This window comes from Nannospalax galili, unplaced genomic scaffold (genome assembly GCF_000622305.1).
Source record: "Nannospalax galili isolate Female #2095 unplaced genomic scaffold, S.galili_v1.0 scaffold1437, whole genome shotgun sequence".
In the NCBI taxonomy this organism is placed as follows: Eukaryota; Metazoa; Chordata; class Mammalia; order Rodentia; family Spalacidae; genus Nannospalax; species Nannospalax galili.
In genome coordinates this window covers 699,206-709,310 of record NW_008341050.1, presented here as the reverse complement: position 1 = coordinate 709,310, position 10,105 = coordinate 699,206, and the positions used below count along the sequence as shown (strand labels likewise).

The 10,105-nt window shown below is 41.6% G+C and overlaps 1 protein-coding gene across 6 annotated transcripts in view; it reads right to left on the bottom strand.

The window, feature by feature from the left end:
* The window catches only part of Ecd (ecdysoneless cell cycle regulator), a 36,046-nt gene that overhangs the window by 6,758 nt on the left and 19,183 nt on the right, over positions 1-10,105 (bottom strand). For all 6 annotated transcript variants that reach the window (XM_029565138.1, XM_008836611.3, XM_008836612.3 and 3 more), the window contains exons 10-12: positions 3,957-4,063; positions 3,645-3,828; positions 209-276 (exon numbers count right to left, since the gene is read on the bottom strand). In XM_029565138.1, coding sequence (XP_029420998.1) covers positions 209-276; positions 3,645-3,828; positions 3,957-4,063 — 359 coding nt within the window. The remainder of the gene's footprint in view (positions 1-208; positions 277-3,644; positions 3,829-3,956; positions 4,064-10,105) is intronic.

The following is a 10,105-nucleotide window of genomic DNA, read 5'->3' as shown; positions in this document are numbered from 1 at the left end:
TTTCTCAACCTAGATGCTATCAACTATGGTTTACTTTTCTTATTTATGTCATGGAGGCCTTCCAGTGAGCTAATAAGATAGTAATTCATGGTTTAAAAACAACCTGAAACCATCAAGAGAAAGCAGTATTTTGGTTTGTGAATGATCTAGTGCCCCAAAGCTCTACACCAGACATCATCCTTACAGTTTGACAATGACAGTAACTCACCCAAAATCTTATCAAAATAATTAAGAAAAGAATCCACATCAAAAGTGATTGGAGCCTCAGAAGGGTCTCTGAAAGATTAAAGGGAAAAACACATTGAATTTATCCTGACCACAACTCTGAGACATTTTCTAAGATGGTACCATTCTTAAAAAAACTATCAGAAATATCTGAGAAAGGGACAGCAAAGATATTGTAGCTTAGATTTAAAAAACAAATCCTTGTACTTATTGGCCTTTGAACAGCAACTGAAAAAAGGAAAGTCTTAGAAAAGTTAAAATTATTTAAGCCTCTGCATTTAGGGGCTTGTCTGCTCTGTACCCCTACAAGAAATTTCTAAAGTAAGAAGTGATTCATCTGAGTTCATTTACATAAGCTTATTTCTATAAGACTCAAAACTTATGCCTCTAACCCCAGCACTTGGGAGGTGGAAGCAGGAAGATAAGGATTTCAAGTGAGTTTGAGGCAAGCCTTGGCTACCAAGACCCTGTCTTAAAAAAAAACATCAATAAGGGGTTGGAGAGATGGCTCAAAAGTTAAGAGCAGAGGCTGCCCTTGCAGAGGACCCAAGTTCAGCTCCCAGCACCTACATGGCTAACAACATCCTCAACTCCAGTTCCAGGGAATCTGACACCCTTTTCTGGCCTCTGCATGCATTGCATGCAAGGGTGCACTTACATACATACAGGCAAAACACTCAAATACATAAAATAAAAGTAATTAAATATTTAAAACATCAAGACAAAACAAGAAATCAAAGCTCAACAAATTATAAGAATATACTTTCCCTTATCTCTGCCTTCCTAAAGAGCAAATACTAAACATAAACTTTAATATTTTCTTAAAGTTCTGGAATATCAAAACTAATAAAGATTTGCTAGGCTGGAAAAATAGCTCAGCAACAGAGTACCTATTAATATATGCAAACCTGATTCAATCCCCAACACAGACAAAAAGGAAATAAAGAAATCTATTTGCTATACACACAATTCTGTCCACTTTTCCTCTCGTTACTTGCTACATAGTTTAATATTTCTTCTGTCATTATTTCTGCCTTTGATGAGTCCCTTTAACCCCTCCCTTTGAATTTCAAGCTTCCGCTTTGCTTGTAAGGTGGGAGATGGAAAGCCTGAGCTTGTTAAGAGTGAGACCAACAGTCCACCAGCTCTAAGAGCCTAAGGGGTAAAGCACACACTTCCTGTCATGGCTCTGGATGGTGGCTTTTACATCTGTTGAGTTTTCTGGCTTACTTCAAGAATTACAAAGGCTACTTGAAGTCTGATCTCAGATAAGTGAGTTGTCACTATATCAAGCATCAAAAGAGGAAAATGGGGCTAGAGAGATGGCTCAGCAGTTAAGAACACTGGATGAGGGGCTGGAGAGATGGCTCAGCGGTTACAAGCACTGACTGCTCTTGCAGAGGACCTGGGTTTGATTCCCAGCACCCACATGGCAACTAAAAACTGTTGTTAACTCTAGTTCCAGGGGAATCCGAAGCCCTCTTTTGACCTCCGCGGCATTGCACGACATGGGTGCACTCACATACATGCAGGTAACACACTCATACACATAAAAAAAATAATAAAATATTAAAAAAAGAAACAAAAACAGCTGGGTGCAGGGGGATCTCAGTGAGTTCAAGGCCAGTCTGGTCTACATAGTGAGTTCCAGGCCAGCTGGGGCTACAGGGAGACCCTGTCTCAAAAAGACCAAAACAAAAAAAAAAACAAAAAAAAACCAAACACTGGTTGTTCTTGTAGAAGACCCAGGTTTGAATCCCAGTACCCACATGACAGCTAACAACTGTCCATAACTCCAGTTCCAGGGGATTTGATGGCCTTTTCTTCCTCTGGGGGCATTGCATGACATGGGTGCACTTACATACATGCAAGCAACACACTCATACACATAAAATAAAAATAATAAATGAAATAGGGAAACAAAGCAGTACAATTCAATTATTTTAAAAAGTAATAAAAATAACCAATAATTGGGGCTGCAGCATTCGGGAGGCAGAGGCAGGTGGATCTCTGTAAGTTCTAGGCCAGCCTGGTCTCCATAGTGAATCCAGGACAGCTGGGGCTACAGGGAGACCCTGTCTCAAAATGACCCCCCCCCCAAAAAAATGATGGGGCTGGAGAGATGGCTCAGCAGTTAAGAACACTGGTTGTTCTTGCAGAAGACCCAGGTTCGAATCCCAGCACCCACATGTCAGCTAACAACTGTCCATAACTCCAGTTCCAGGGGATCTGACCACCTCTTCCGACCGCCTCAGGCATTGTACGACATGGGTGCACTCACCTACAGAGGACCTGGGTTTGATTTCTAGCACCCACACAACAGCTAACCATCTGTAGCTCCAGTTTCAGGGGATCTGATGCCCTCTTTTGGCCTCTGCAGACATTGCATGACATGGTGCACTTATATACATGCAGGCAAAACACTTGTACATGTAAAATAAAAATAAATAAATAAATATATTCTTTAAATGATAAATGCTAGCCAAGTATGGTGACTCAGTATCTGTAATCCCAAAACTCAGGAGTCTGAGGCAGCAGGGTTATCTTGGGTTTGAGGTCATCATGAGCTACAGTGTGAGACTATCTCAAAAAACAAACAAAAAAGAAAAATGCAATAGTATGGATGAATCTTAATATGTTGTATTCTTTAATACAGTACAAACAAGTACATAATGATGATTCCAGTTACTTAAAATTCTAGATAAGTTGGCTCACTTCACATTGACAGAAAATTGGCAATTATGCCTTAAAGGGAGGGAAGGAAAGAATCACCAGGGCAACAGGTGACTCTGGGTGATGGAGTGATTGGTTTTCTGGAGGTGGCATCCTAGCTGCATGCATATGTCAAAGCCTAGCATTCTATACTTTAAACATTTGCAGTTTATCATGTGTTAATCTCAATAAGACTATTTTCTATTTTAAAAAGAAAGACAGAAGCCCAGGTCTGACATGTAGTTATTTATTCAGTTAGTCCTTACTTAAGAAAAAATTGTGTACGTGTGTGTGTGTGTGTGTGTGTGTGTGTGTGTATGTGTGTGTGTGTGACATGCATGCCATGGTCAACACTGGTTGTTCTTGCAGAAGACCTGGGTTCAAATCCCAGCACCCACATGGCAGCTAACAGCTGTCCGTAACTCCAGTCCCAGGGGATCCAACAGCCTCTTCTGACCTCCGCGGGCATTGCACGACATGGGCGCGCTTACCTACAGGCAGGCAATGCACGCATATACATAAAATAAAAATAAAAAATGAGAAAAAGAAAGAACCGCCCCCCAAAAATACCAGGTGGCATATAATGGGATTTGAGGCCAGCCTGGATAACATCTTAAACAAAACAAAACCAGAAAGCAAGGGCAGCACTTTCCACTGATGGGACGTGAACATCTAGAGTGTACTTAGATATGTATACTTTAAATTACCGAGGCAGCTCTGCTCCCTTGTGGGTGGAGACTTTGGATATGAAGGCTTTCATGCTCTCAGAGACCTGAGTTAAGTCACAGCTCTGCTTCTCCTTCTTGGCAACGGGCTGTGATTCTTTTTCTCCCACAGCTTCTTGCAGTAGCTGGTCCAGCTGCTCTGGTGAGAGCTCTAACCACTGGTCATCTGAAAAAGAAGAAAGCAGGATATTGCAGTCCTGCAGGCCCAGGAGAGCCACAGGGAATGACCCTGGGCACTTAGTGGGATATTTGAATTCTTTCTAACCTCCCTGTTCTATCTGGTCCATCACTTACCATCCTCGGGAGGAAGATTAGCTTCTTCTTTCTTAAGTTCTTCTACATCGAACAGTAAAGTCTGTAACACAGTTAAGATTTCTTCACCTGGGCTCATAGCAAGTGAACTAAAAAACATAAAATACACGCATTTTTATAAGTGAGTTACTCTATGATGGGAACATGATTTCTCATATACATTTATAGAACTTGGAACTCTTTAGAATGAAGCAAATCAAGTTGTAGAAGGTAATTAAGTTGATTTACCAAACATCTGGATACCTTGTCAAGTCATGTGGGTAATAAATTATCCCTACTCCATGTTACACAATCATTACCAGGCAAGAGAAAAGAAATACACAAGTAATCATAATAGATGGCAGTATACAACTATGTGTAGTTGTGTGTGTTTGTAATTCCATCGCTCAGAAGGTGGTTAAAACCAGTCTCCGCCATGCAGCCAGCCTGGGACCAGCCTGGGCTTAAAGAGGTACTCAAAAAATAAATCTTTTTTTTTTTTTTTGGTTTTTTTGAGACAGGGTCTCCCTGTAGCTCCAGCTGTCCTGGAACTCACTATGTAGACCAGGCAGGTCTTGAACTCACAGAGATCCACCTGCCTCTACCTCCCAAGTGTTGGGATTAAAGGCATGTGCCACCACACCCTGCTCTCAAAAAATAAATCTTAAAAAAACACAAAATCCTAAAAATGATAAATAAATGGCAAAACACAGCCATTCAGGAATAGCAAATAGCAAAGAAGACATGGAAGAAGGTAATTAACTTCTTTCATTTGGGTGTGGAGAAGTTTAAAAAAGAGATAGGGGGCTGGAGAGATGGCTCAGCAGTTAAGAACACTGGTTCTTGCAGAACCCGGGTTCGAATCCCAGAACCCACATGGCAGCTAACTGTCCATAACTCCAGTTCCAGGGGATCCGACCATCTATTGTGACCTCCGCAGGCATTGCACGACACGGGTGCACTCACCTACATGCAGGCAATACATGCATACACATAAAATAAAAATAATAAATAAAATATTTTTTTTAAAAAAGAGAGAGATAGGGTCTGCAGGATCGTTCAGCATCTGTTACCAAACCTGATGACCTGAGCTGATTCCTGGGAACCACTTGGTAGAAAGAGAAAACTGATTCCTGCAAGTTGTCCTCTGACCCTCCACACATATGCTTTGGCGCATGCACACGCACACGCACACACACACACACACACACACACACAGTCTCTCTCTCTCTCTCTCTCTCTCTCTCTCTCTCTCCCCCCCCTAAGTAAATAAATAAGTAAATAGATAAATAAAACTATACCAGTGTGGAGATAGGCTGATTCCAGGGCTTCCTAGCCAACCAGCCTAGCTGAAATGGAGAGCTTCAGATCCTCTGAGAGACCTTGTGTCCAAAAATAAAGGCTGGGCATGGCAGCACATGCCTTTAAGCCTAGCACTTGGGAGTCAGAGACAGGTGGATCTCTACAGCCAGCCTGTTCTACATGAGTTTAAGATCAACCAGGGCTACTGAAAACAAAGGTAGAAGAAAGCATCTCTACATCATCAACCTCTGGCCTTCATATTCACATGCAAAGGCAGGCACACCTGCACAAAGAGAAAACAAAATGAAAGGCTTCACGGAGGACCATTTGAGAGACCCTCTCAAAGAATGGGATAGATTTTTTTTTTAAATACACAAAGATGTTTATTATATTTTAGCTTTCGTTTAAAGATTTAGGCCATTTGGCAGGGGACTCATAGGGAGCTTAGTACTTATAAGCAGACAGAGGTGATCTCTCTCAGAGGGCTCTTCACTATCTCAGTGATCACTACCTGACTTAGCGTTAAATGTTCTCTTCCAGCACTTCCTTCACAGTCCTAAGGGGGCCCTAAGGCCTTACTTTGACTCTTTCTAGAACTCAAGTGTATTCATTGTTCAGTACAGTGACTGTGGTCTCCATATGCGCCTTGTAATAATATTTTTATGTTCTGAAAGAAACAGTAGCTCAAGCATGGGAAGCTGGAAACTCTGTTGCTATGGCAGTGCTTCAAAATGTATTTCCTTAAATGCTTTCTTTGTTACTGCATCTTCATTTAGTACACCTTCCAGATAATGAAGCCCAGAGTCCTGTCCCTAGTACAGTTATCTTTGGGGTACTGTCACTGTCTTCACTGTGAAAACAGACTGGACTTTCAGTTCTACTGCACAAGATACAACGTGTTACTGACTGGCTTTGACTCTGCCTGAATATACTTTCTCATATTTGGCATACATGTGGGTTAATTTTTTTCTTGAAGATCTGTAGATAAAATATTTCTTTGTGAAAAAAAAAAAAAAAAAGTTTTGCCTGCATGCATGTAAGTGAACCAGGTGCATATAATGCCTGCAGAGGCCAGAAGAGGGCATTGGATCCTCTGGAAATGGAATTACTGACAGTTGTTAGCTGCCATGTGGGTGCTGGGAACTGAACCTGGGTCCGTCCCCTGCCAGAGGAGCCAGTACTCTTAACCACCGAACCATCTCTCCAGCCCACTTTTTGATATTTTTGCATGCTCATTTTTTCTAATTATTTTATTTACTTACTTTTAATTTTCTAATTATGCTGTCAAGAGGAACAGTCTCTGTGTGTGTGTGTGTGTGTGTGTGTGTTCATGTAAATTTGTATGTGTGAAGATGCACATGTGTGTTTATCTCCATCTTGTTTTTTTGAGACAAGGTCTCCCATGGGACCTGGTGCTTGCTGAGTAGGCTACCCTGGGAGTCCTAGGGATCTACTTGCTTCCACCTCCCCAAAGCTGGGATTACAAGAGCAGGCCACAATGCCCAACTTTTTACAAGGGTGCTGGAGATCAGATATTCAGGTCCTTATGCTTACATGGCCAGCAGTGTATCAACTGAGCTCCAGACCCTTCTCATTTTTTTTGATAAAAATTATACATATATCATGTATAACACAATGTTTTGAAACATGCACAAGCAGAATGAGGTAACATATGCATTACCTCACAGTTGTAATTTCTGTGGTGGGAACACTCACCATTCATGCTGTATTTTTTTTTTTTAATGTGTATGCATGTATTGCCTGCATGTAGGTCAGTGCACTCGTGTTGTGCAATGCCCGCGGAGGTCAGAAGAGGCTGTCAGATCCCCTGGGTCTGGAGTTAAAGACAGTTGTAAGCTGCCATGTGGGTGCTGGGATTCGAACCTGGGTCTTCTGCAAGAACGGTCAGTATTCTTAATGGCTGAGCCATCTCTCCAGCCTCCTCATGCTGTATTTTTTAAGAATATAGCATAGCTTCAAGTATATGAAGTAATACACATATTACTCTAACTTAATCATTCTGAAGTATATAAACACTTCAAAACACCATGTTGTACATAATATATACAATGTTCTCTGTCACTTCAATGCAAATAAATCTGAAAAAAATACGCTGCAACTCATTTATCCATGTTAGATGGATACTGCAGCAACTTGCAATTTTCCATTATTATAATCTCTAATAAATCTTAGGAGATGGGAAAGTAGCATGATTAGAGCTGTATTTCCCTAGCACTACTGGTTGAGTTGAACGAGAAGAATCACTAGAGATTGGGAAACACATGTAGTATTGACACAGTTGAAATAAGTAACTTGGGTCACAGGGCAGAGGGTAGCAATAAACAGAATTTCAGGATCCGAGGACAATGAGGATGGCAATAGTACTATAAGATGGATTAGCTGGGCGGGACAGTGCATGTCTGTGATACACCTGGGAGATGGCAGTAGGAGGATCAGCAGTTCAAGCTTACCCTTAGCTACAAAACAAATTCAAGGCCATCCTAGGCTACATGAAATCCTATCTCAAAACAAAACAAAACAAAAGACAAAAAGCCACTCTCAGCTATTAAGGACAAGCTCCCAGCATAGAGGATTCAAGAACAGGTCTGGAGGAGGTAGGAGTTTGGTTTAAAATAGTTTATAGTGGCTGGAGAGAAGTCTCAGCAGTTAAGAGCACTGGCTACTCTTGTGGAAGATATGGATTCAATTCCCAGCACCCACATCGCCACTAAACACTTGTCCGTAGCTCCAGTTCCAGGGGATCTGATGCCCTCTTCTGACCTCCACAGGTATTGCATGACACGGGTGCACTTACATACATGCAGGCAACACACTCACACACATTAAAAAAAAAAAAGTTTAAAAGGCCAGGTATGATGGCCCATGTTCACAATCCCAGAAGTTGGAAAGGGGAGATAAGAGGATCACAAATCTGAGGTCAGTCTGAGCTACAAAGTGAGACTCTGACTCAAAAACCAAAAGACCAAACCAAAATGACACTGTTTATAAATTATTCTGGTATGAGAAATGGGAGTCTTTCTTGAAACTTTAAAATGATGTTTTAGCCAGGCCTGGTGTATGACTTTAGTCCAAGCACTCAGGAGCAGAGATGCAAAGATTTCTGTGAGTTCAAGACCAAGGTCAGGCTGGTCTACATAGTGAGTTCCAGGCTAGCTATGGCTACATAGTAAAACCGTCTCAGAAAAATAAAAAATATTGATGTTTTGTTTTGTTTTTTTGAGACAGAATCTCTTTATAAGCCAGGTTAGCCTGGAACTCACACTGTAGGCCAGGTTAGCCTCAAAGTCATGGTGATCCTCCTGCCTCAGTCTCCTCAGTGCTAGGATTACACACATGAGTCACCATACTTCACTTACATTGGATGTTTAAGCAACTTGTATACTTTCATGATAAGCAAAAATAGTTGAGTACATTATGGTATATCCATTAGTTTAACCATTATGTTATAAAGATTTTGTAGTTGGATATAGTGATACATGCCTTTAATGCCAGCACTCAGGAAGCAGAAGCAGGAAGATCTCTGTGAGTTTGGGGCCAGCCTGGTCTATATACTAAGTTCCACGATTACACAGTGAGACCCTATCACAAAAAAGAGGGTGGAGGCACTTTTAGTTACCCACCAAACTGGATGGTGACACTCTACTGCTGAAGACACTATATATATATGAGCTATAGAACAAACAAGGAAAAGTCAAGCTGGTGCTGACTGGCTAGTGTTCATAGTGCTGGAAGGTGCTATACATGCTCCTGGAGGGAGAAAATAGTCATCAACCTGACCCAGCTGTGAATCCTCTGAACTACAAGGACAACTGGTATGGCAAGACATGCCTACCAGTGCAAAAGTAGCACAAATATTATGGGAATAACCAACCACTCTTTAATTGGATTTAAGGTTTGCTTTCTAGGATGGAGCTGGTATCAGCCATTGATATCAGACTTAGGAACATGAGGCTAGACAGGCTACAAGACACAGGGGCAAACCTCATACCAGTTTTCTACTAAATAGTTATCATATTAAACTGACTCTTAGCCGGGTGTGGTGGCACACACCTTTAGTCACAGCACTCGGGAGGCAGAGGCAGGCGGAACTCTGAGTTCAAGGCCAGCCTGGTCTACATAGTGAGTTCCAGGACAGCTGGGGCTACAGGGAGACCCTGTCTCAAAAAGACCAAAATTTAAAAAAAAAAAATTAAACTGACTTCTTTTGCCAGGTGTGGTGGCACATGCCTTTAATCCCAGCACTCAGGAGGCAGAGGCATGAGGATCTTTGTAAGTTCAAGGCCAGCCTGGTCTACATAGCGAGTTCTAGGACAGCTGAGGATACAGGGAGACCCTGTCTCAAAAAGACCAAAAAGTAGGGCCAGATGTGGTAGCGCACACCTTTAGTACTAGCACTTGGGAGGCAGAGGCAGGCAGATCTCTGTGAGTTCAAGGCCAGCCTGGTCTACATAGCAAGTTCCAGGTCAGCTGGGGCTACAAGGACTACAGGGAAACCCTGTCTCAAAAAAACCAAAAAAAAAAAAAAAAAAAAGACCAAAAAATAAAATAAAATGACTCTTTTTAAGAAATATTTTATCTATCTATCTATCTGTCTGTCTATCTATCTATCTATCTATCTATCTATCTATCTATCTATCTATCCATCCATTTATGTGCATGAGTGGTTATTGCTTACACGTATGTAAGCACACTCATGTCATACAATGCCCAAGAACATCAGAAGAGGGCATCAGATCCCATAGAACTGAACTTACAGACAGTTGAACTTACAGGCACCATGTGGGTGCTGGGAATCAAACCTAGGTCCTCTGCATTAATTATATATATGC